Genomic DNA, 25,814 nt, shown 5'->3' with positions numbered 1-25,814 from the left:
TGCAGAGATCCTCAGCTCATGTGGGAAATTTAGTTGACAGGACAGCTATTGTTCAGAACTATACAAATCCAGGTTTACTGGAAGAGTGACAAAAGGAAAGCCATTGTTGAAGGAAAACCAATAAACATTAAACAAGCCATTTAGGGAATAAGGCAAATGTGCCAAAGAAGTGGCCGGATGAGACCAAGACTGAACTTATTGGGCTCTTGTAAAACACAATGTGACAGAAAACTGACATCTTAAACACACCTCCCAATTGGGAAATGTAATGGTGGTGAAATGGCATCATGCTACTCAATCTGGCTGAGGTTGAATGATTTTGCAAAGAATGGACCTAAAGTTTGGTTCTTTAGATGTGTAAAACTGTTTTTACATTGAAATTCTGCATCCAGTCATAAACTTCAATTGTTAAATATAAAATCTTAAAACCTATGCTGCAAAAGTAACTGAAATGAAAAATTATGTGAAGTGTCAGAGTAATTTTATTTTCAATTGTGTTATTTAAAAAAATAAGGAAAAATTACTTTCGGAATTTTTATTGCAAAGTTTTTTATAGTTTTCTTCATTGAAGAGGTTAATTAATTATGGCCTTTACCAGGAGCCATACTGAATGCTTTTAGTGTAATCTGTACCACAGTGTTCCACAGTTCTGTTGGAAATCTCATGAGTAAACAGGTCCTCACCAAAGAAAAAGAGAATAAAGGTGTACATCTGTACAACACCGGTGTTTTCAAGACATCCAATGGTGACTGGGAATAAAAAAAAATTTTAAAAAAAAGAGTGTGTTAGCAGGTCTGTCATGTACCGGGTGGCAGGATATATTACAGCTTGAAGCAGTTTTAAAACAAGTTGGAGCCCTTCCAGGAAAATCTCAGAGCAATATCTTCAGCCGTATGGATTGGAAAATGCATTCTGCTGCTGCTGCCAGCAGAGTCACTGACAATATTTAATATTGTGTAGATTTAACCTGCTGGGAAATCATTTCACAAGGTCTATGGGGCTTTAATAAAACTTGAATATAAATGTCAGCTGTTGTAAAAGTCCACAAACTTTACTTCTACAATAGTTCCTTCCATACAACAGATGTGACCAAGGTTATTATTTTTATTATAAGGAAACTAAATGTAATTATGAGTGGTGAGCAGCAGACATCTTATAAGAAATAAAATTTACTAATAAATCGCTGAGAAATGTCGTTAAATATGTCATTTGTGTAATTAGAATGTTTTTTATATAATGATAGCCCACTTCTAGTCAGTTGTAAAACAGAGAAACAGGGTTCTGTTGGCTTAAACAAAGGAGAAACACTGCCATCATGTGTTTGTGGGAACAAACATTATTAAAATTAAATATGAGTATAATAATTAATTCTACCTTCATTTGTTACACTGTAAAATAAAACATTCAGATACAGTTAGAGTACAGTGTTAATATAGACGCATTTATGGTGTTTTAATTAAAGCAGTCTATCAGCGGAACCTTTTAGAGCAAGTTTCCACGTTGCTAGTCGGTCTTGTATTCCAGTTAGACTAAAACCGACACTTCCTGTTGGAGAAGAACCGATGATCGCTCTGTTTTGGACATGTTGAAGAATGTTCTGAGCAGGTTGGTGAGAGAAACGGTTCGTGTTCAACGTCATGTGAGTGCGGTTCCGTCCATACAGACGCTGACAGGCTGCCGTGTGTCGGTGAGGAGTTTCGCGGAGGTGAAGGACGAAGTGCAGCCGCCTTTCGACTCCTCCCTGCTGGAAGTACTGGTCTGTCCGCTGTCCAAGAAGCCACTGAGGTAAACAGACGGCTAGATTTTTATTTAAAGTTTTTTTTTTCTTTTTTTTTTAAACTGCGACATTAACTAAATAAACTGCGACACTGACGTCAGCATCCGATTCTACACGTCATTAAAGGGCTACTCCGCTGCTTCTAACGACTTTGAACTAACTATATTCTCTGTTATTAAAGTTCCTACTTTGTGAAACCTATATTTAATTATCTCATTGCATATTCGATACAGGCAGTTTGACACCTGTAAAAGTTTGAAACGGAAAGGAGCAGAAATGACTAGGGCCTATGTCCCATTATATAAGTTTGCAGGATCTGCGTACAAGTTTTGGGATGTTAAGTCATTCTGTAGTATTTTTACATCAGGAAATTAGCAAGTTGATACGGAAATAAAATCTAAATGTTATTGTAGAATGCATTTATGAAAAGCTGTTTAGAACAGAGGAGACTAGCCTCTAGCTGGTGTATACTCAGACAATACGTGGTCATGGCAGAATAACGTGTCTTATCCATCTCCAGGTATGATGCCAACACCAATGAGCTGATCAACGAGGAGCTTGGCATTGCTTATCCAATTGTTGATGGCATTCCCAACATGATCCCGCAGGAGGCCAGGCTGCTACAGAAAGACACACAAACTCCAAGCACACCTTCAGAGTAGAAGACTTTTAATATCTTTGTTGTACTGAACTCTAACCACAATACATCTATCAGCTGACTGACTGATTTGAATCAAGCAGTAGGTGGTTGTTGAACTGCCAGAATGTTCTCCCTGTCCATGATGGTGGGACTGGTTCCCATTGTGTCCCTGTTTGGTTTGTTCTACTCTGCCTCTGTGGATGAGAACTTCCCTCAGGGCTGCACCAGCAGCAACAGTCTGTGTTTCTACAGCCTGCTGCTGCCGGTCACCATCCCCGTCTATGTCTTCTTCCACCTCTGGAGCTGGATGGGGATCAAGCTCTTTAGGCACAACTAGGTTGTTCTCCCAGAAAGTTCCAAGTCAGAAAAAAAAAAAATGTTCTGATGTAACTTGGGTTTTTCAGGCCCTTCATTACTTGCTTGATGCGTATTTTTAGCTCTGCTGACATCTCTTCACACAAGGATGCTGAACTGTGAAGAATCTGCAAGATGGCGCTCCTTTGCTTTATTGATTTGTATTGCACCGACTACGCCAAAACAAATTCCTTGTATGTCCAAAAACGTACTTGGCAATAAAGCTTTTCTGATTCTGATTCTGATTGATTTAAGTGTAGGTAGAAATATTTACTCTTATACTAGTCCCACAGTGTAACTGTCAACCAGACCAATTGGTGTAAAATGGATAACGTGTATACAACCCAAACTTTACATCTGTGCTTATAGAGAAATTAAATAAACTTCAACGCTAAATGCTGTTAAGGAGTTTCCTGCTGCTGCTTCTTCTTTTCTAATAAAAGGAAGTGAACCTCAGTGTCTTTAGAATAAATTAACTTTAATTGAGAAAAGGCAATTTTCTTACATTACAAATCAATTAACTACAATTTGATGTAAATTTTATGGCTTTGTCACATATAAAAACTGATACGTTAGAGACATTTTTACTCAAACCGATCAAAACCAATACTTTAAGGCTCATAACAAAATAATTGTAGAAAATGTAACATGGAAACAATCAACTGGATGCAAAGATTAGGTTTGGAACTACAACAGGAAACTGTTTTTATCCTCTTCATGCAAGTTAAAACTATAGTACAGACTAAATTATTATTATTATTATTACTATTCTTATGGACAACAGTTACTCTTATGTCCATGCCACCACTACACTGAGCAAGATCCAGATGTTATAACTCTTCTGGTTAGAAAAATGAGACACGCCAGCTGGAATTCATTCATATCCTTCCAGAACGGCTCTTCTTGGTTTGAACGTCTCTTCCCTGAGCGAGTTTCGTCAGCGGCGAAGCTGGACGAGGTGACTGTGCCTCTCCTTTTGTCTTGAAGAAGAAGGGTTTGTTCAGTCTCAGCTGAACAGCTCCCACCTGAAGTCCGAGAAAAACAAAAAGCTCAGCACTGAGAACATGAGTGACTCTGGTTTTTGGGGTAAAATTAATATTGAGATTTCTAACTGTGAGAAAAACGGTTTGTGATATTCTGTAATAGGTCCATGTCATCCAGGGGAGCTGCTTTCCAGGTCTGGATAAGGACAGAAATGATTTCCTATTCATGTGTCCATAAAGGTGAAAATCTGCATAAATTGTGTTTAAAATTAATCGCTAATTAAATCATTTAAATTAATTTAAAAAAATCTGACACACGTTTAATGATAACAGTGTGTAGCTTAGTAATGCTAACGTGGTGAGATGAAGAAAACTTAAAACTCTGTAATTAAAGGTAATATTAATATATTTATGTAATGGTGCATCTTAATTAGCTATGCTGAGGTGCCAAGGAAGCCCAGGCTGCTTTAATAGCCTCGTTCTGCTCCTTTGTATTGTTGGGTGGGGTGTCTTCCATCTTCATCTTGACAATCTTCCATCGATTCTCTACGGGGTTTAGGGTCAAGCCAGATCTATGACCTGTGAAGCACACTGATACCATGGTCAATACAGCAACTACGGACAGGTGCCAGGTTCTGTTCGAAAATGAACTGATTATTTTTATAAAGCTCGTCAGCCAAGGGAAGAATAAAGTGCTCTAAAATTTTGTCATGAAGATGGCTGCACTGACTTTGGAATTGATAAAACTGGGTGGGACCAACACCAGGACATCACAGGGCTTTCTTAATAATCACTAACTGTGGAAACTTCATACCTGACCTCAACCAACTTGGATTCTAACTGAACTGTCACATTCATTAGAGGAAGAGGGCTATGAACCACTGTGGAATAATCAAGTTGTTTTTCATGCTTTGTGAATTCTTCCCAAACTCTTGAATGGACTTTGCTTCAACATCCTCCTAAGGCTCGGGTTATCCTTGTGGTTTGTAAGCTTGAATTTCCCTGGTAAAAATATTAGAAAGGAAACAAATTCAAAGATTTTCTTTTTTCAAACAATAATTAGTAAAGTTCATTTATAAAATGCCTGGTTTCTTGACGCAGACACAGGATTTTAACTCAGCCCAAAACCTCTCATTGGGGTTGAGTTTAGAGTCATTCCAGAAGTTTGATGTTAACTTCCTTAATCCATTCCGAAGCCGATGATGTGTTTTTGGGATCATTATTTAAATGTCCAATTGGGTCAAGTTGGCTAAAAGTGGGCAATCCAACAGAACACTGATCCCAACTGGTTTAAACAGACTCCACCAATCAAACACCCAGAAAGATAACAGAAGGTTGTTGATGGCAACAAAAAGTCTGTCGATAAGCAAACTGCTCAGGCACAGTCAGCCAAATATTAGCAGGGTTGTATGCAATTATTTTGGAGGTATTTACATGGTCATTTCCAAAACATTCATATTTTCACCTTTTTTATATCTCATATATCTACACACCTAGAGGATTCCTACTTAATCTGGAAAAATAACCTACTGTTGAATAAAAAGACACTTCACCAAGCCAGAGCAGCTTATTTCTCATCATTAATAGAAGAGAACAAGAATAATCCTAGGTTTCTCTTTAGTACAGTTGCTAAACTGCTAAACATCAGCTCCCTCATCAAGAAAGCCCAGCAGAGGATGTTCTTCCTGCAGCAGCTGAATAAATTCAACCTGCCAAAGACTATGATGGTGCATTTCTACACAGCCATCATTGAGTCCATCCTCACCTCCTCCATCACCATCTGGTACGCCGCTGCTACAGCCAAGGATAAGGGCAGGCTGCAGCGTGTCATTCGGTCTGCTGAGAAGGTGATTGGCTGCAGTCTACTGTCACTCCAGGAACTGTACACCTCCAGGACCCTGAAGCGGGCAGGGAAGATTCTGGCTGATCCCTCCCACCCCGGTCACAGGCTCTTTGAGACTCTCCCCTCTGGCAGGAGGCTGCGGTCCATCCGGACCAAAACCTCACGCCACAAGAACAGTTTTTTCCCATCTGCCACCAGCCTGGTTAACAAAGCCCGGAAACCACCCTGACACTCTCCCTTTCCCCCACACACCCCCTTTTTTGCTGACAGGACACCTGTAACCTGTAACTCTATGCGTTACATTAACGCTCAGCTTGGACTCCTGCTTTACTTGCACAATGATCACCTGCACTGTTGTATTGCTCTTGCGTCTTATACTGCTCTATATTTACTCTCACTCACTTAAAACTGTGCACATATATTTATATTATATTATATTGTAGATATGTTTATACTGTTTAATTTGTATTGTATTGCACCGACTACGCCAAAACAAATTCCTTGTATGTCCAAAAATGTAGTTGGCAATAAAGCTTTTCTGATTCTGATTCTGAAACTTACACAGAGTCATAGCTCTGTTGAGCCATCCATTCCCTTAGCTCTCAGCAGTCATGACTTTATTGGATTCTTCTTAAATAAAATTGATTCTATTAAAAAGAAAATCTTTGACATACTCCCGAAGATGATTACTTCATCCTCAGCAAGTGAGACAACATTGGAAGTAACTGTAGAACCTGATTTGTGTTTGGACTGTTTTGATCCTGTGAAGCTTCCTGAGTTATCAGAAATATTAGCTTAATGTAAACCTTCAATTTGTATGTTAGACCCAATCCCAACCAAATTATTTAAGGAAATGTTCCCTCTGATTATCAGACCCATTTTAGATATGAATAATTTATCCTTAGTAAATGGATATGTACCACAAGCTTTTAAGTTAGCTGTAATTAAACCTTTACTTAAGAAACTTTCGCTTGATCAAGATGACTTGAAAAATTACAGACCCATATCCAATCTTCCATTCTTATTTGAAATTCTTGAGAAAATAGTTGCTAATCAAATGTGTGAACATTTACACAGCAATGACCTGTTTGAAGAGTTTCAGTCAGGCTTCAGAGCTCATCATAGCATTGAAACAGCTCTGCTGAAAGTCACTAATGATATTCTTATGGCCTCAGATAATTGACTTGTGTCTGTAACTGGTTCTGTTAGATCTCAGTGCTGCATTTGATAGAGTCGATCACAATATTCTCTTAAAAAGGCTGGAATATGCTGTAGGGATCAGGGGAACAGCGCTAGGCTGGTTTAAATCTTATTTGTCTGACAGATTCCAGTTTGTTCATGTGAATGATAAATCATCTTTAAACTCCAGGGTTAATTGTGGAGTACCACAGGGCCCAGTACTTGGGCCAATTCTCTTTACTATATATATGCTTCCAATAGGTCAAATTATCAGGCAGCATAGGATAAATTTTCACTGTTACGCTGATGATACTCAGCTTTACTTATCCATAAATCCTGATGAGCCCAACCAGTTAGATAGACTACAAGCATGTCTTGAAGACATAAAAACTTGGATGAGTTTAAATTTTCTGCTTCTAAATTCAGACAAGACAGAAGTTGTCGTTTTTGGGCCGGAGTCTTTAAAAAAGAAACTGCTTGGTCAATCACTTAACCTGGATGGCATTAAATTGACCTCCGATAATAAAGTATAAAACCTTGGTGTTACTTTTGACCAGGACATGTCATTTAAATCCCATATTAAACAGGTTTCTAGGATTTCCTTCTTTCACCTCCAGAACATTGCCAAAATTCATCAGAGTTCTGATGAAAATTAAAAAGAGAGATCATATTTCTCCTATTTTAGCTTCCCTTCATTGGCTCCCTGTTAAATCCAGAATAGAATTTAAAATTCTCCTCCTCACATATAAAGCCCTTAATGATCTAGCTCCATCATACATCAGAGATCTGATTGTTCTATATGTTCCTAACAGAGCACTTAGTTCTCAGACTGCAGGTTTACTGGTGGTTCCTAGAGTCTCTAGAAGTAGAATGGGAGGCAGATCCTTTAGTTATCAGGCTCCTCTCCTGTGGAACCAGCTCCCAGTTTTAGTCCGTGAGGCAGACACCCTGTCTACTTTTAAGGCTAGGCTTAAAACTTTCCTTTTTGATAAAGCTTATAGTTAGAGTGGCTTAGGTTATCCTGAGCTATCTCTGTAGTTATGCTGCTATAGGCTTAGGCCGCTGGAGGACATAATGACCACTTTCGCCCTCTTCGCTACATTCTCACACTACTCTCCAATTTTGCATTATTTGCTGTTATTTCAGCTTTTAACTTTGTTCTCTCTCTTTTTCTCTTCCTAGAAGCTACACCTGGCCTGACTCTGTGTCTACCTGTGACACCTTTCTGGAGAGGAGCATCGTCCAAGCTTCTGCTGGCAACTTAACGCTCACCCTGTACCGATGATCCACATGGCCCTGTCTTTCAGTGTTTAACCCTTTCTCTCTCCTAGACATGGCGATTGACTGAGCTTCTACTGTGACTAACTCTGTGCTCTCTTTCAGACTCTAACCTTGAAAACTGGCTCAGAGGTTATCTGTTCTTTCTTTCTAGGTGAAAGGACTAAAGTCAACGCCAGGGACTGTCCACTGTCTCTACATGCTCATCCAGGAGGAGTGAATGCTGCAAGTCACTGACTGGATGCAATCTGCTGGGTTTCCTTAGATAGAAAAACTTTTTATCCAATTTGAATAAATAACTGAATCTGACTGCACTGCTCAATGCTTAGGATTAATTGGAATGTATGAACCTGACTGTTGTGAAGTGTCTTGAGACAACAGATGTTGTGAATTGGTGCTATGTAAATAAACTGAATTGAATATATATGTTGTATGATGTTCATATTTGCTCTAACTTTATTTTAGAAGTAACGTTTTTTTCTTTTTCTCTTTAGCATTTATTGTTTTTTATTTAAATTATCTACCTAGATGATTTTTAACTCTTGCTGCTGTGAAATTTCACTGCAAGTGTAAAAAAATAGCGTGTTTTTACAGCCCACCAGTGTATCGGTGGCACAGACAAATCTGCATTTTTTTAAACAGTATCTCCTGTAAAAGGTCAGATCTGATGTTTGTATAGACTTTGCAAATTATTTGCTCTTATTTTCAAAGATTATATTAATACAGTCATGTTTAATGAATCAAAATTTGCTTTCCAATTAGGCTTATTTGTCAGATTAAAAGCACCATATGAAACACACTTTTCATTCAGCCCACATTTCTGTATTAAAAATGGGGGGGTTTTTTTCGGTCTGATGTAATACTCTAATGTTAAATGTCATGTTTTCAGTAGAAAAATAACTAATCTATATTTGTGAACTGAGTCACTGTAATAAATGAACTTTTCAATAGTCTTCTAATTGATTGAATATGACTGTAAATGCCTGAGTTGAAATGGAGTCACCTGGGTCAGGTCTCGCTTCCCAGCGCGGCAGTGGTGGTCGTCCTCACTGGAGCTTGTGGTGTTGGCCGACTTGATTTCAGCCTCTGACTGAGGGCTTGGAGTAGATTCACCATGACATGAAGTTTCCTTCTTAATCTCTGCAGACTTCGCTCGTGATGAGGCAGACATGCTTTTACTTCTGCTACTCCTAATTTCTCCTTCTCGCAACTGCTCATGACATTTCTCTACTTCCTGTTTAATGTCAACATCAAGCATCTTCACTGACACATGGAGGTCTTCCCGTGCCCTCTGTGGCAAGCTCAGATCCAAAGGTTTCATGTCCTGGGATTTCAAAGCCACTCTGTTTTTCCGGCAGAAGCTGAGGTAGGAGGAGAGCTCGGTGGTGAAGAAGTTTTCTGTCTGAGTTGAAGTGCTTGCTAAAGCAGGAAGAACGGGCGGCTCACCAAAGAATGGATGGTACGAGGAGCCGTTTTGGATCAAAATAGCATCCGGGGTGGGGTTTATAACCAACGGGTTGTTCAAGAAAGAGTTACCCAGTTTGGGCCCTTCATGTACAGACACTTTATTCTCTCCAGCTTGGTTTGTTTGGAAGGATATTTTTCCTGAGTGTTTTAGAAGCTCATAATTTTCTTCCTCCAGCTCTCTTTTTATTTCCCGCAGACACTGATATGTTGCTCTGTCTTGTCGTTTATCTGATGTTTCATTGCATCTTCTTATCTCTCCCGCAGTGGTGTGCCGGTTCTTGTCTCGCTGAGTGAACACATGAGGGGATTCAGAAATAACTCCATCGCTGGCTTCACCGCTGGAAGTTTCAGAGGGCGATGCTCTGAATGTCTTCTGGGTGATAAACAAGTCTTGGCTGTTTATATCACTGTTGTACTGAAAGTCATTATCATGTGTTTGAATCTGGCTTTTTCTAATCACCTGGGAACAGCTCTGGTCTTGTCTCACAACTTTGGTTTCTTTTGGCGACGAAGACGTGAAAACTGGACGTTTGATACGTATGTAAGAGGGTAATGAACCAAATGCCACCATCTTTTTTCTCTTAGGTTCTTTCACAGATGTTTCAGGGGGAGAGTTTAGCTTCTCGTTTAGGCATGGATTTCTTGCAGCAAACTTAGTGAAGCTCTCAGTGAATTTAAAATCATCAGGATTCAAAGCTAATTTGTTTTTCTTTTTTTTCTTCTCTTTCTTCTTGTTTTTATCTTTTTCCTTCCTCTTTTTCCTATTTTCCATCATTGGTTCTTTGAATGTGGCGTTCTTCTTTTTCTTCTGGACATCATCATGTGTCTTCGTGGGTCTGTTCTTCTTATGTTTTACAGTTTTTTTGTTCTTCTTAGCGTCTTTCTTTACTTTTCTTTTTGGAGGTGAAGTCCAGTGTTCCATGAAGTAGTCGGCATCCTCATTATCACTCATGGCGTGTCCTAAACAAAAAGACACATTATTCTAAACACACCTATATGTAACCCTTCATTCATTATTCTTCTAGCTTTTTTTTTTTTTTGCTTTTAAGTCCCATACTTAATGTTTCAAAGTGGTCTTCATCAGTAGTTTTTCAGGCTTTCAAAAGGTGTTTAAATTTTTTACTAAGACTTTTTTAATTGAAAAGATCTAAAGACAAAATGCACCAAGGTGAGATCTGTTACCAAGACTGAGCTAAAGGTTGGTGACCACCCAGGAAATGTTTCATACTAATATTTAAAAAGATCCTCAGTAACTAAGACACCATTAGCTTAATTCCAGTACCTTTAGTTGTTAAACAGTAATAACTGCCTAGAAGATTATCATTGTAGCGTTCATATCTGTAAGAAGTTTATTAAGAAGTTTTCAAACGTAAGGTATCAGCTTGATAGTGAAGTATATTGCAACTTTTTTTTTTTTTATCTTTTGTTGGATCAGCACCATAAACAGCTAGTGGCTTTTTCAGCAAAGGCGAAAGCTTGTTTTTCCTCTTGTGCTCTTCATCTGACTCTGGTTCTGTTTATGCACTGTGTGTTTGGGACCACCTTTCAAATAGGAGTACCACTGTCGCTCTATTGTCAATGTCTCCTCGCAAGGATGTCAATTATTCCCTGGAATTTGGAGCGAGATTCGGAGTAAACCTTTTTTGGAACGTTTTGTAAGTTCCTTTCATGCATCAAAAATAAGATAATAATATCAAACTTGGATATGGTATGTCTAGCATAAAGCTCTGGCTTCGATATCTTGTGCCTGCAGTGTAATTTTAAAAGAAGTGTTTTGCTTTGACAGCATGCACTTTCCTTACTTGAGGTAAGAAAGTAAGAACTAGAGGAAAAACTTGAATCTTGAAGCATGAAAAGAGTGTAATTTGGGGAAACCTATCATCCTGTGGAGAGTAAAACCCACACATCACGGCCTACATGGTTGTGTTGCCAGTAACAACTAAATCTGTATATCTATGCTAAAAATCCTTCTTCATAAGGCTTATATTACAGTAATATTCAAATTACCCGTGGATATGAGGTTTAATATGCAGTAACACTTACTGCAAAAAAATAAATACAAAAATAATGATGGTTACCACACAAATTATTGAAACGGTGAGCAAAATTTGCACTCACTTTTGCTGCCAGCGATTTAGAGCTGTGTGTTGAGTTATTTTGAAGGAACAGCAAATTTACAGTGTAATACCAGCTGTATACTAGATACTTTACACTGAGCCAAATTGTCATATCTTCAGTGTGAGGGGTGTACTCACTTTTGTGGGATACTGTAAGACTCTCACTCTAAGTTTCTTCTTGTGTGTTCGGCAGAAAGAAGGCTGCCTCAAGCTTTTTTGGTGGACGTAAATTAAACAATCACCATGCTACCTGTACCAAAAATGACAAACAAACCAACACTGTAGCATCTCAAATTGTCTCCTGTATATTGTACTTTATTTAATTACGAGAACACTTCTGGCAGTTGTGGCATCTATGAGATGGAAAGGACGTGACTGATTTAACAAACGCACCGACTGAAGCCAGCAGGGCTTTAACATCTTCATAACCTCGTTAGTATTTATTTGTTTTATCGCTCACTGCTTCTCTAACCCAATTATAATGTGAATATATGTTGAAACATACGTAACAAAGACATAAAAACGTTTTTTATACATTATAATTACCTTCGAAGAGAAGTTTCACAGAGACCCAGCCAGCGATTTCACTTCAAAGAGGCCGCCACCGCCTCCTGCTCATGGTGCTTTCAAGTACATCACGTAAAGGTGGGTTTCTAACCATTTCCGACTTTACTTTTTAACCTAAATTTAAAACTAGTTTTTATTTGAGTCACAGTAAACAAAATGCGTTTTAAGTTCACATAAAAAACATATTACTCTGGAGCGAAAGAGCTTAATAGATGTTTAATTTCCCCTCAAGGATCCAAATGATTTTAATTCATGCTGTAAAAACATTTTTGTACCACTAGATGCCACTAGACACTTTGAATTTACATGAACATGTTTAGGGAACAGATGCATCTAAGGAAATTAATTCATACTGATTTCTTAAGCAATCTGCCAACAAACGAGTCACTGCAAAAAATAACAAGAATTTAATTTGCTCTTTGTTTGTGTTCGCCATTATTTCTGTTCAGTTGGGTAAATATTCCATGTTGCTAAACTAAAACAATTGAGAAACCGTCCACCTCCGCTCCTCCTCCTCTATATGATCATACCCACTTTTATGCTGTGACTCATTCTCTCTTTGCAGCTCGGTTTAAACTTGAAACTTTCCTGACAGAGACGGCCTGGGGGTGATCCTGAGTGGGCTCAGAAATCTTTCAGATAACACAGCAGACTGCTTTTAGTGAAGTCCAACGGGAAATTGTTACATAGCCTACTAATCTGTTTGTTCTACCAAACCTAAACCAAAAACTCTGACTTATTAGAAAATGTCCATTTTATTTCAAGCTTTAACAAAAATGTCTTCAAAGCTTATTTTTGTCGTTAAATCTAAGACCAGGATTCTCTTTCACGAAAGGCCAGACTGGAGCAGTCTGGGAGCCGCCAGTTCTGGAGTTAGTGAAGTAAGTATCTTGGTGCCTTGTTAATTAGAAGGTTCAGATAAAATCACAAGTCTGTCAACGTTCAGACCCTCACCTAGACTCTTCGTATATAGATCATCTAAAACAACTGCAATCCCAAATGCAAGCAGCAGAAATCATCCTCTTTGTTTGTTGGTTGGACTCATCTTTAGGATCAGGAGCTCTCTCATCCAGATCAAAGAAGAGTTTCTGCTCATCCTCATCAAGAGGAGCCAACTGAGATGGTTAAGATACCTTATCAGGGCGCCTTCTCAGTGGCTTCCCTTTGGAAGATTTCAAGGGATGTCCCAATAAAAGGGGACCCTGGAGCAGACCCAGAACTCTCTTGGCAGACTATTATATCCCTTCTGACCTGGGAAGTCTCGTAATTTCTCAGTAAGTGATCAAGAATGTTGCAGAGGGATGTTTGGGTTTCCCTCCTGATTAAATTGTGTTACATGCATGTTTTTGGACTGTTGGAGGAAGCTGGAGTACTTAGAGAGAATCAAGGCACATAGAAAACATACATACTATGCAGAAAGAGCTCAACCGGGATTTAAATCCGGGATCCTTAATGCTGGAAGACATTATTGATGTTCTATTATATTTTTCAAAGCAATTATTCTCAAACTTTTTATGACAAGTACCATCTCATTAAGTACTATGTTTTTTTAAATCTTTACAGAAACTTTTAAAACAGTAGTTCAACAGGACCTAGGGTTTTCATCCATCAGTTGTCTTCTGCTTAACTGAGACTGGCTTGCTGGGGTAACAGATCAGTTTTTTAATCATGATCTACAGTACATGTCATGAACATAGGGTATGGTTGGAACATAGGCAGAACAGGAAATTGAGAGCTTTGCATTTTGGCTCAGCTCTTTCTTGACCACAACACACCAATATAGTGCATGCATACCATCCAGCAGACCAGTCTTCAATCTGTCTATCAATATCCCTCTCCATCCTACCATCATTCTGGTAGGACGAGAAACCAAGATACCTGAATTCCTCCTATGCTGACTGAGCCCCAACTGGAAGGGACCAGTTTCCCCAGTGGACAACTATGGCTTTAGACATAGAGCAGCTGACTCTCAAAACATGCTTAGATCAAATGAATTTAGCCTTTAATTTATCAGGGTTTAATTTTCATGCACTCCAAGACATTGTTTTTCCTTTTTTAGATAGACATGTCATTGAGTGGCAGGTGTTTGGAGTAGGACACTGGCGCAGACTTGAGCGTTGGATGAAATGATTAAATAAGAACAACAGACTTACAGAGGAACACAAGGAGGACCAGATAACAAACACGGGAAGAACAACTGGGAGTGTAATGGGAGAAAATGGGAAAGCTAACGGGAGGAACTAGCATAAAACAATGATAGCCAAAGAACTTATATACAGAGGGACACATGGAGAAAGACAACGCAAGTCGGTGAGTAATCAGAGGATGACAAGATACAGCTGAGGCAGAGTGAAAGCAGGGAGCTGAGGGAGGGAGACTAATTACCCAGAGCAGGGCTGGACAGAAACCAGTGGCGGATGCTGCTCTTTCAAGGAGGGGAAGCTCAATTTCAAGATCGCTGATTCGCTCATTTCGCTGTCAATCAAAAAGGGATTCAGCCTCAGACAGATCATCCAATCATCATGCAGAAGCTGAGCGTCCAGGCCAGCCGAGGCCAGCCCACTGACCCATAGACCCCCAGAGACGCTGAGCGTCTGATGGACGGGACAAAGCCCAGCATTTTTGCTTCGCTACTGAACTCACTGTTTAAAGCACTGTGAAGCTGCGGGAATGAGTGAGAGGAAAGCTGCGTCGTTACCAGTGATAAGAAGCTGATTCTGAACAAAAGTTGAGCGAGTTGTAGCGCATATTTAGTCAATGACATGTACACACAATAGTATATATTTGATCACTTATTTTTTGATATTTTTGGGGAAGCTGAGCTTCCCTTGCAGTCTTAGAGCAATCGCCACTGACAGAAACACAAAGAACTCCAGGAAAGTATCTAACAGAATTACCACATTAAATAACTCTAAATAAACAAAGAATACAATTAACTAAAAAGCTAAGCATGGAAGAATTAATTAAAAAAAAAAACTCCCAACAATAACGAGTACAGAGAAATGAACTGAAGAAGGGAAGACCTAAGAGAATATAAAAAACAGGGAATGAAGAAAACAGAGACACAAAGGAAACCAAAAAACTCAAAACATCTAAGGATCATAACAAGACATGATAAAGTGTACAAACATTGTAAAGCCATAAAGAGGAGAAAATATCACATTTGTTCACATATCATGCTGACTTTTGTTTAAAAGTAATCTAGGACAGATTTAAATGTCTGGGTCATCAGAAGCTCTCAGACAGATTCTGCCCTTCTAATGTGCAGAGAGAGATCGAATTGATACATTAGGTTGATGTCCGTTTTTATGTAAACTCTTTAGTCTCCTAACTGAGGTGTTGAATTACACATTATTATATGGAGATTTGTACCATCCTCGAGCCTGTTCTCTTTTTGTGCTTCATTTATGCAGGATCGTAAACTCTGTATATCCAACTGCCTTGACTGTGAATTCATTTGAGAAAGTCAAATGGTTTCTCCACAGTTTGCTTCAGTAATAATTTATATGATGACAAAGATTAACAGGTGAAATTTTTTGGTTAGATCAAGTGAACTTCATTGTATGATCTCCATTTAAGTTGCCTTAAAGAAGAAGAGGTCATTATCAGCTATGTTCCAAAGTAGGGATGAATGGAGATATTTTTCTTATCATACACTAGTATATGAGGATTATTTTCCTTTGCAAAGTAGACAGATTATGATAATAAAATATATATGTTTTTATATACAGCATAATGTATTTAATTAAAATTTTATACCTAGCGAATTTCTCCCAAATACTGGAATTTTACACTTATACCATTGCCATTGTAACCAGGATTTTAAAATACATTGCTTATGTTAATTCAGAACAGAAAAGACACCTCTGAAGTCTTTTAAAACTGTTGTTGCCCACAGATCTGTTAAACAGCAAAAGTGTTAAAAAATTATTTAAACCCTACCTTGACTTGTGTCTCACTTAGTTAATCTACTGGGGAGGACATTTTTTTTTAAAAAGGTGCACTAACTGTGTTTATTAATTGTAGTTATCCTTAAACTGGTGGTTTAGGTAACCTTTGGTTTAATTTGAGCATTTAGTTTTCTTGAGTAAATGCCCACCATCAGTGTGAATCAGAAGAACCTAAAATAATGTTAAGCAGTCTTTGTGGGGGGTTTTTTGACACTGGCTTGTTTGCACCTTTTGGATAAAGCTGTTTGCAGAATGGTTGCAAAGGGATTTCTGGTTGATACTGGTTCCATTCTGCACAATCTCCTGTACTCTCTTGTATTTGTTGGTAGGGTTGAAAGACAGAAGCCTTTTCATCCACAGAAAACATCTAGGCTTGGGTAAAATCTCCCATAACCTTATCAAATAATTTGTTACTGTCTTATGAAACTAAACTTAAACTTTTGGACCACAGCATTGAAATATATATTTGGCAGAAAAACATCACTCTTTCAATAGAATGCCGAACTTAAAGTGAAATAAATTGGCGGCAGCATTATGCTACAGAGTTAGTCTTCTTTAGACAAAACAGGGTTTTCTTCCAGGGTGGATGGGATGTCCTCACAATCATGTGTATTTGGAGACCTTTCACAATGTAGAGAGTGCCATTATTGCCAAATCAAGCAATCTTTGCTGACAGACTCGTACCAAAGAAGACCAAATGCTGAAATTGAATGAAATTGTGTTTCAACACAGCTGAAGGGTGCTAACAATGATGTATTTAGGCTTTATTCCTATTTATATTTATACCCCAACAGTTTGGTTTGTTTTTTGGTTTAATTTTACAGGATATACACTACCGGACCAACGTTTTAGATACATTTACTCACTTAATGGGTCTCTTTTTTTCATGACTATTTACGTTGTAGATTCTCACCAAAGGCAACAAAACTGCAAATTGACACACATGGAATTTTATAGTAAAGAAAAAGTGTAAAATAACTCTAAACATTTTTATTTTATTTATTTATTTTAGACTCTTCAAAATAGCCATCCTTTGCTTTGATGACTGCTTTGCTCTCTTGGTGTTCTCTCCATGAGGTTCATGAGGTGTTCACCTGAAATGGTTTTCCAAAGAGTCTTGAAAGATTTTCCCAGAGATTCATTGAGAGGCGGCCAAAGGTTAATATTTCAGTCATCACAGAAAAGGGCGGCTACTTTAAGGAATCTAAAAATATAAAACATATTTAAAGTTCTTTTACAATTATTCGTTTGCTACGTAATTCCATGTGTTCATTCACATTTTTGATGTCTTCAGTGAGAATCTACGCAAAATCTAAATAGTCATAAATCATTTAATGAGAAAGTGGTTCTAAAACATTTGACCAGTAGTGTGTGTCACATTTAAGGTGGAAAAGGTTTTGAAATGATTTGACATTGTCTCATTTTTATGTCCCAGTAACCTGACATTTTAACAGGAGCACATAAAAAGACATTCTTTATCTTTTCTGCAAGAAAAACTGATTTTAAGTATTGTTTATGATGTGCAATTAAGGAAAGTGATAATAATGATTTAATGGTTAATTTCTAGAGAAGATTAGCCTGATTAATGGGATAGCATAAATTGTGGAGGAAAACAGGAACAATACCAAAAGTTAATGCTCCTGAGAGTTCATTATCTGTAGAATGTATACTGTTGAGCCAAACAGAAGTAAAAATATATCAGCTATTTTTGATTTGCCTGGGCGTTTTAGGAATACAGTTTTGCTGCCCTGCAGCTTTGAATGACCATAATAACTCTGTGTTGCCTGCTAGGTGATTCATGTATGACTCGGTTCCTGGCCCTTCACTCTCTGTCACATAATTTTAGGATCCAAGAAAAAAATAAGCATTGCAATAATTGCTTAAATGGTTTTCCCTGAAAGCTGCTGTACTTTTCCTGATCATCTAAAATTAGCCCATTTTGAGAGCTCTTTGATTTTGAGTGCAATTTTGTTGTTGGAAATAAAAAAAAAAAACACAGAAACCTCCATCTTAATGTGCTTATTGTGCTCACACATTCATATTGGGGGCCTTGAAATTTTGCCTGTGGGGAGCTTTCTGTTGCCATGCCAATCGCATAAACCAAATATAATCCTCACAGATTGTCTGTGCATTAAGGTGCTTTTCTTTTTTGCAAATGTAGAGTGAAAAAGGAGGTTCACATACAGAAAGATGAATTTCCCGGATATCTGACAAATGCTTTCTTCACTGACTCCATCCTAGGATTTATTTGTAGGCTGTATTTGTGACTGTCAAATCCATTTTTCCTAAACTAGCTAAATATGACTAACCTGCCCAGTTTTTCCTGACTTTTATTGCTTTTAACTGTCAGTTTCAGACAGAGAGCTGAATGCAGTGTATGCCTTTAATAATCCACTTTACTCCTGTTTCCCTTTTTCTCAATGCAATTTTCTCATCTTCTTGCAAATTTTATTTGTTACAATGCTGGCCGAGTCATGACATCTTACATTACATTTTAAATTACAGCTAAGCCAGTTCTGTTGGGTTTAAAGAAATATGACTGTGGCAGTGTGGTGTGGTGTGGAGGTGTCTAGTGGCAGTAAAATTATATTGCGTCAGGTGAGGAGGCAGTCCACAGTTACGGGAAACCAGAATCAGGCAGGAGTAATGAACTGCATGTGATCATCATCATATCACTCGCAGTCTTACTGCTCTGCTTACACTATAATAATGCCAATAACAGCTACAATAGTGTCAATCCATTGTTATGGAATCCATTATTTTACAAAAAGTGAGATGCTGGGCGATATGTAAATAAAAATAATGTAATAAAGATCATTTAACATGTTAATTCCTACGAAAATAATACCCACTGAACATGGACGCTAAAGACTTTTATTATTTTTGAAAAATATACAAAATTTACTAATTTCCTGCTTTGAATAAAGCAACAGAACACTTCATAGGTCGAACTTTTGTATTGATAACAAGTCAGTATTATTAAATGATGAAGCTTTGAAGGTTCTCAATATCAGATTTAAGTCACAGGAAGATTTTGTGAATGTGGAGAAATCTCTGCCGCAGGTAGGTAGGAATTCATGTATTATTGCATTAAAGCAGGGGTGGCCAAGTCCAGTCTTTTAGAACCACTTTCCTGCAACGTTTAGATGAATCCTTGTTAACTGCCAGTATTAAAGCGATGTCCTCAGTAACACCAATACTGAAACCTACAGTAACATGGTTACATGGAAAACTACTGTAACATGAAAACATGAATCCCATAACATTAATAAAGCCCACATCTTTCTATGCAATAGCTGAAGGGAGACTTCCACTTGATTGATTGATTGATTGATTGATTGATTGATTGATTGATTAATTGTGAATTTATAGTTTATTTTACCAGGGGAGACTCATTAAAATTTCATATATCATTCATGAGGTTACAACAGCTCAAGACTGGACTACAGGAGCAGTCTACAAAAGCTCAAGACTAAAATACAGCTCACATATAACAGTTTTACACACTACAACACACAAATGGGCATATGTTTTGGACTTGATCATCAGTAAGGGTCTAAAGATTTCCATGGTCTTTGTAACTGACGTCGCCCTATCTGACCACTTTTCTGTTATGTTTTTGTTGTCATATCAACCCTCCAGACCACTCAAATCCTCTGGTTCAAGTCTACTCTGCATCTCCAGAATCAGACCCAAACATGGAGAAGCAGCATTCAGTTCTTATACTCCACTAATGTGGAACAAACTTCTATTCAAACTATTAACCATAAACATCATTAATTTCAGCCTGTAGTCCAACTTTTCTTTATCATGCCACTCCAATGGACTTTTTTGTGTTTCCTTTTCTTATGTTTTTCATTATGTAAAGAACCTTGGATTGTCTTGGTGCTGAAATGTACTATACAAATAAACTTGCCTTACCTTACAAAATCAGAGATCACTTCAAATATAAACAAAAATAAGATGAATCTAATGACATCTACAACATTAATTTAAACATTTACATCGAGATTTTTACTTTTTTTAAAGGTTTTGGTCCATAGTGCCCTTTTCCTCAGTAATCAGACTGGAAATGAGCAGAGAGAAGTTGGGAAGACAGATGAGGAATAATAGCCTCCATGCTGTACATGGCGCTCCCACTCTACCATTAAACCAAACGCAACCCCAGAGTTTTGCTTTTTTTCATGTTTAACATGATCAAATCTCCAATTTACAGACCCTTTTCAATGAACTACAATCTTATTGAATGGTTTATTTATTTCAGTAACTCTAAGTGAAATACATTATATAGCTTAATTACACTGAGACTGATGCTTTTAAGCCTTTAATTCAGTTAATTATGATGATTTTGCACTTACAGCTAATGAAAACATAACATTTAGGATGTGCTTAAAAAATTTATATTTTGCAAGAAAATAATAAAGCAGAATAACATCTGTCTTTCTCTTCGTTATGGAACACAACACTGTTTAAATCAGGAGTGTGTCTGTGTGTGAATGAGTGTGTTAACAAAATATTTCAAAACAGTCTTAAATAGGGTAGACCGAGGATGCTGATTTTTAGAGATGTGTCCATCCATCAAAAAACCCTGCCAGTGTACCCATGTTTGTGTGGCTGTGTGTATATTCTTCCTAATTAGAGGTGCCAGCTTGGTGTGTCCAAAGACTGGATAGGGCACATTTAACCCAAATTTCTTTTGGGTTTGATGATCCAAGTTAGTCACATGGAATTACATATTTTACTCCAGCAGACACCCTGGTGTCTTTGTATTTCACTGTCCAGACATAGTATGTTATTCTTAGTTTTATGTAAGAAGATGGTTGTAACACTTTTAAAATACATCTTACAACCCACCCCAATACTGTCACAGACAGCTAACAGTGTTGGCATAATGGTTTGAAATTATCAGGGGGGAAATGCACTACAATATGCTTAACAAACTATAATTTGATTTTGTGTAAATCTTGTGATTTTTAATGTTATTATAATGATTATTCTACTTCTAAATCATGTTTTTCTCAATGAAATCTGCATTCACCTGTTTCCAGCCTTGACAAGCCCCATGTGAGATCAAGGAGATAATGGGAAAATGCTGAAATGACAATAGGACCCTATCTCACCCCTAATTAATGGAACTGTTGGTGTTCCAACTCTCCCCATACCCAATCTCTCTTTATATGTTTTTTATTTATTTTAATTCCATAAACGCAGTACTTACAAGAAGATCTTTATGTAAAAAGAGCATATGTTGCACTTGTTCATTTGTCCACCTTAGTGTAAGGATGTTTTTAAAATATGAAGACATGTTGACAGACTCTAAGCCCAGCACCCTCTCCCCCATCCCCCAGTAAAATGTATTATTGTGCTATCATTGCAAAAACAAATTAAAACCATGTTTCAGTTTCCTTATCTGACACAATAAACACAATTAAATGCATTTAAGTTAGTGGTTGTAATGTAACAGGTGGGACTGGGAATGTGTGAACACTTTTGTATGGGACTGCATGCAGACTTGTGAATGTATTACTTAAGTTCAAAGCATTGTCACATTTTTTCTTTGCTTTATCTCTATCGTTGTTCTCATTCTCATACTTTCTTTCGACTGATTTAAGATTTCCCCTGACGACGAACAATTTAAATCTTTTGTTACTCATCCCAAACATGGTGCTACATGTTTTCTAAAAGTCAAAGCATAACCTGAAAATAGCACTTCCAGTCTTTACTGCCCACCAACTATTCTTGAGTCTTGTTGAGTGGCTTTCCCGTTCTAGTGCACCTGAATTGGAGCAGCTGTGAATATCAGGATGTCGGGGTGTTTCCCGGCATGTTGGCAGGGAATCACCATGTTGACAGCCCCACTTTGCACTAAAGTTTCAGTCTTCTCACATTATGTCTCCTTGTTAATTCATGCTTGTCACTTGTCACCAGGCAGGATGAGGCTGATGGGACTTCTTTGGATGTCAATATGGGATTACTGTCTTTTTAAACCAACCCATTCATCTTGCTGCTTTGAACCCCCTGCACATTGAGGGAGCATGAGGCAATAAGGACGACAAGATGTAGGATGTAAGCAAAGGTTAAAGGTTAATGTCTTTGGCAGATGAGCTCTCAACAAGCTGTGGCCCATGTTGTCAGTAATACTTGCACAGAAGAGCAAGAGGAGGTCAGTCTCTCTTAGGGTCTCATTCACCACAAATTGTGCCACGCTGGTATGTAAAACGTTTTATCTGCTGACCAGTAGAAGTAGTTATTTACGACCCAACACGTGCAATAGTTGACTACACTGGATGATAAATGCCAGTATTTAAGCTGCCCAAATAAATGTTTTGTGAGTGCAGTAATGCAAGAGTGTTAGCAAAAAAATAAACTCATATTGAGGCATCCCTATTCATGCCGTGATGCCTCTGCTGGCTAGTGTGGACCGGAGTTCTGAATGAGAACAGGGATCAATATACCTATTTTAGAACAAGACATTTACTTTTCTAATGTTAATTATAATGAGATAAAACACTATAGAACCACTATATGAATGTCTAATTGACTGTTTTCCTGCTCTTGAGTTGGGAATCACCTCAGATTTCAAAGCTTGCAGAACATAAACATGGCAATACACTGCTTCTGCTATATTTAACAAACTCAAGCCATCTTGGTTATGTAATATGCAATGTATGCAACCAAAATAAGAAGTTTGGGTCTTCTTTTCAGTGTGAGCTATTTACTGCTGCAGATCAGTGACCTTTGGTGGGGAAACCTGCCTGACAAATGAAGCAGTACAGATGGACTTACCCCTGATGATCATATGACAGACATGAAGTGAGGAATGGGGATGGTTGTAAGATTAATGATCATTCAAGTCTTGTAAAGAGGATTGTTAATGGTTTTAGGCCGAAGAGTCATAATGAGGCACTTTTGTCCATGGAACATCTGAAAGACAATGTATTTTGTAGGAGTGAACTATTTCAGCTAAAAAACCGAGGAAAGCAAACAATCAGTGAGTTTTTTAAGGTATATTCTTTCAAGCATCCTTAAGAACTTTAGACTCATCGGTCGGTGTCTTTGAGCTTTCTAAATTATCTGCCTCTTCATGTAACCCCAGACTGACTGATAGGTTGATGTTCAGGATTAGGTTTTTCAGGGAACATATCTATTACAGACACTTTTGGTTGCCGAAGATAGAATTTATGACTCTGCCTGTGTGCTTAAGCTAACTTCCTTGCAGCACCTTTGAACTGGGACATTTGTATTTCAATGTATCCAAACTGGAATTCGGCTGGAATATTTGGGAGAAATTCCTTTAACCCTTTTAGCAATTGTTGCAATGAGATAAATTGTATAAATTAAGACAAACCTTTGAATGCCTGATGTATAGTGACCCTGAATGACACTCGTCTATACAAACCCGTCAGTCATTCCTACGACAGTGACGACAGCGGAGTTGACCAACGACACATCTCCCAAATTCCCTCTTGCCCTTGGATTCAGGATGTTACCTCTGACGTCAAGTTTGTATAAAAGCTCTTTTTTTGAGAGGCGAACTCATTAAAACAATGTTAATTCTTGAGTTAAGTGTCTAAGTAACCAGGGAGACTTTCTAATAGTCAGTGAGGGTCATAAATCCATCCAAATGTTGCCTCTATTGTTGTTAGGCATGCTTGGAGTGGGACAAAAAAGGTCAGATTGGATGTGGACCGATTTGTATGGGCAGTTCACAGATATAGAGGAAAAAAATCCAAGGAAGGAAAAATGTAGGAAGAAATTTTAAACGGAACGTTTTGGAGAAAAAGTTTAGTCCAAAAGTCAAATAAAAGAAGCCTCTAACCATTCTATCTGCTTTTATTAGAGTAATTAACATTTTAACATGGTTTTATGTGTTTTCCTGAGACTTTATAGTAAAGAAACAAATAGCTTCCTATAAAATTTTCTGATTTTTAGACATGTTTGGACATGCTTTTTCTCCAGTCACCAATGTTTAAAAGCATATTTTGGGTTCAAAGCCATTTGCTTGATGCCATATGACAGCGGTGAAAAGGGGGTGTTGTAGTTTGTATCCTGCCCCCCACCCCGACCCACCCTGAAAAGCTGGAGGTATGACATCAACAGCAATAATGAAAGCAGCTCATCAACAACTGGACACTGGGGCTATAAAAGGAGCCTGTAGAGTCCAGTGCTTATCATAACTAATAGGAGCTAACCACCACACCAGACTGGCTCGCTTAGGAAACAATAGCACCACATTTTATCTTTCATCACATTGAGGAGAGGGCACCAACTCCACCACTGGTATGTTCATTTTGACCTATCGGTTCCAAGACAAGTAGAGGCCAAATGCCTCAAATTCAATAGGGTTACTCCTTTTTTTCATTTCTAAGAACAATAATTGTTTTATATTTCAGTAAATGATGTGAACGAATGACGACATTTTAGACAAGAAATTCTCATTCTAATTCCTTCAGTTGTTCAAAAGGCAGAAGGCCTTTAAATGGTATCGATAAGGTAGGATTTAAAGGAAAACATGATTTTTTAAAAGTCTATTTGTTTTGACAGGTTGTAAAAGTCAACATGCAAAACATGGACTTCAAAATCCTCTTCATCTTCTTCTGTGTTATACACCATTCCATTTATTGTCAAGGACGTCCTGTCAGGTAATTCTCTGCTCCATTTATTTAAAATTGTGACCCACATTATTAAACATAATATTAAACTTTTTTGTACAGTCACAAACTGTTACAGCCATGTAAAATGTACTGCTCTAATGATTCTGCAGTAAAAGGACAGTGAGCGAAGTGCAGCTCATGCACAACCTGAGACACCACCAGCAGGTGCAGGAGCGTCGGGAGTGGCTGCAAACCAGGATCCAGGACATCCACAACGCTGCAGGCCGGGCCAGTAGTGGGGACACGGAGGGCTGGAGGAGAAGATTGCATCCTGATGAGCTTACCGAGCTGACACCAGAGGAGATCCAGCAAGCTTTGGACTTTCTGGAGAAGCTCCTAAAGTCAAAGCAGTAATAATTCATTTATTTTTTATGCACATTTTTTATTTGACAGATTGCTTTTACACATTTCCAACATCTCAGATTTTAGCATAATTTAAGTCTGCTTTTGTGTTTATTTCTTTTATTGTTTTTATCTATTTTACTTTTTTCCTTATTTATTCATTTTTACTTATATGTTTATTTATGAGACAGTGCCTCTGTGCGACATAGCTTCCTTTATAGCTGCACTTTTATTTAAAAGTTTGTTTTTTAAAGCAAACCTTGAAGGAGTTAGTCTGAACTGGACCAACAATGTGTTATTCTTTTTGTAATTATTTTTCAAACAAAGCCCTAATGAAGGGTTCATTTAAATGCTTGTTTGTTGCTTTTTTGCATTTTTTTGTCTACTCATTAAATATTTGACCTGCCATGTGATTGTAAATGGCTAAAGCATATTTCGCCCTCTGTAGATAGCCTGATTTTCTGCACACTTAAATAACAAAATTAGTTTTTTATTTTTATATACTACTCAGTGCCATTGTAAAACAGCCTTGGGTTTAAAAGGTGAGTACACAATGTGACGGCGTAGAAATAAAATAAATCAAAATCACAGTGTTTTGTTTGTTAGTCTGTTTTATTTTATTATTTGTGGTAGAGATATTAGAAAGCAACAGTATCAAGAGCA

The 25,814-nt window shown here is 37.8% G+C and overlaps 4 protein-coding genes across 5 annotated transcripts; 3 read left to right on the top strand and 1 right to left on the bottom strand.

The window, feature by feature from the left end:
• The first annotated feature begins 1,504 nt into the window (after positions 1-1,504).
• On the top strand, positions 1,505-2,439 carry LOC124879497 (protein preY, mitochondrial-like). Its single transcript, XM_047384110.1, has 2 exons — positions 1,505-1,785; positions 2,298-2,439. The coding sequence occupies exons 1-2, from the start codon at positions 1,583-1,585 to the stop codon at positions 2,437-2,439; spliced, it is 345 nt and encodes a 114-aa protein (XP_047240066.1). The 5' UTR covers positions 1,505-1,582.
• A 102-nt stretch (positions 2,440-2,541) lies between these two features.
• On the top strand, positions 2,542-2,927 carry LOC124879506 (phosphatidylinositol N-acetylglucosaminyltransferase subunit Y-like). The gene has a single exon (XM_047384122.1). The coding sequence runs from the start codon at positions 2,542-2,544 to the stop codon at positions 2,752-2,754; it is 213 nt and encodes a 70-aa protein (XP_047240078.1). The 3' UTR covers positions 2,755-2,927.
• Positions 2,928-3,021: 94 nt separating this feature from the next.
• si:ch211-176l24.4 lies at positions 3,022-12,359 on the bottom strand. 2 transcript variants are annotated; one of them, XM_047384094.1, is made up of 4 exons: positions 12,185-12,359; positions 11,777-11,888; positions 9,058-10,481; positions 3,022-3,796 (listed from the first exon to the last, which is right to left on the bottom strand). In XM_047384094.1, the coding sequence occupies exons 3-4, from the start codon at positions 10,471-10,473 to the stop codon at positions 3,650-3,652; spliced, it is 1,563 nt and encodes a 520-aa protein (XP_047240050.1). In that variant the 5' UTR covers positions 10,474-10,481; positions 11,777-11,888; positions 12,185-12,359; the 3' UTR covers positions 3,022-3,649. The 2 variants fall into 2 exon arrangements, with proteins under 2 accessions (XP_047240050.1, XP_047240059.1); XM_047384103.1 differs by lacking the exon at positions 11,777-11,888.
• An 11,985-nt stretch (positions 12,360-24,344) lies between these two features.
• On the top strand, positions 24,345-25,739 carry LOC124883854 (parathyroid hormone-like). The gene is made up of 3 exons (XM_047391260.1): positions 24,345-24,435; positions 24,700-24,797; positions 24,920-25,739. The coding sequence occupies exons 2-3, from the start codon at positions 24,715-24,717 to the stop codon at positions 25,161-25,163; spliced, it is 327 nt and encodes a 108-aa protein (XP_047247216.1). The 5' UTR covers positions 24,345-24,435; positions 24,700-24,714; the 3' UTR covers positions 25,164-25,739.
• The last annotated feature ends 75 nt before the right edge of the window (positions 25,740-25,814 follow it).

The sequence above is a fragment of the Girardinichthys multiradiatus genome, chromosome 2 (genome assembly GCF_021462225.1).
Source record: "Girardinichthys multiradiatus isolate DD_20200921_A chromosome 2, DD_fGirMul_XY1, whole genome shotgun sequence".
In the NCBI taxonomy this organism is placed as follows: Eukaryota; Metazoa; Chordata; class Actinopteri; order Cyprinodontiformes; family Goodeidae; genus Girardinichthys; species Girardinichthys multiradiatus.
This window is presented reverse-complemented; position numbering and strand designations above follow the sequence as displayed.

Coding starts and splice junctions, on each gene's coding strand:
- si:ch211-176l24.4 (XM_047384094.1), bottom strand. CDS start 10,473: ATGAGTGATAATGAGGATGCCGACTACTTCATGGAACACTGGACTTCA. Junction 3,797..9,057: donor GGAAGCGAGACCTGACCCAG/GTGACTCCATTT, acceptor CTCGGACTTCAG/GTGGGAGCTGTTCAGCTGAG.
- LOC124879506 (XM_047384122.1), top strand. CDS start 2,542: ATGTTCTCCCTGTCCATGATGGTGGGACTGGTTCCCATTGTGTCCCTG.
- LOC124879497 (XM_047384110.1), top strand. CDS start 1,583: ATGTTGAAGAATGTTCTGAGCAGGTTGGTGAGAGAAACGGTTCGTGTT. Junction 1,786..2,297: donor CTGTCCAAGAAGCCACTGAG/GTAAACAGACGG, acceptor ATCCATCTCCAG/GTATGATGCCAACACCAATG.
- LOC124883854 (XM_047391260.1), top strand. CDS start 24,715: ATGCAAAACATGGACTTCAAAATCCTCTTCATCTTCTTCTGTGTTATA. Junction 24,798..24,919: donor TGTCAAGGACGTCCTGTCAG/GTAATTCTCTGC, acceptor ATGATTCTGCAG/TAAAAGGACAGTGAGCGAAG.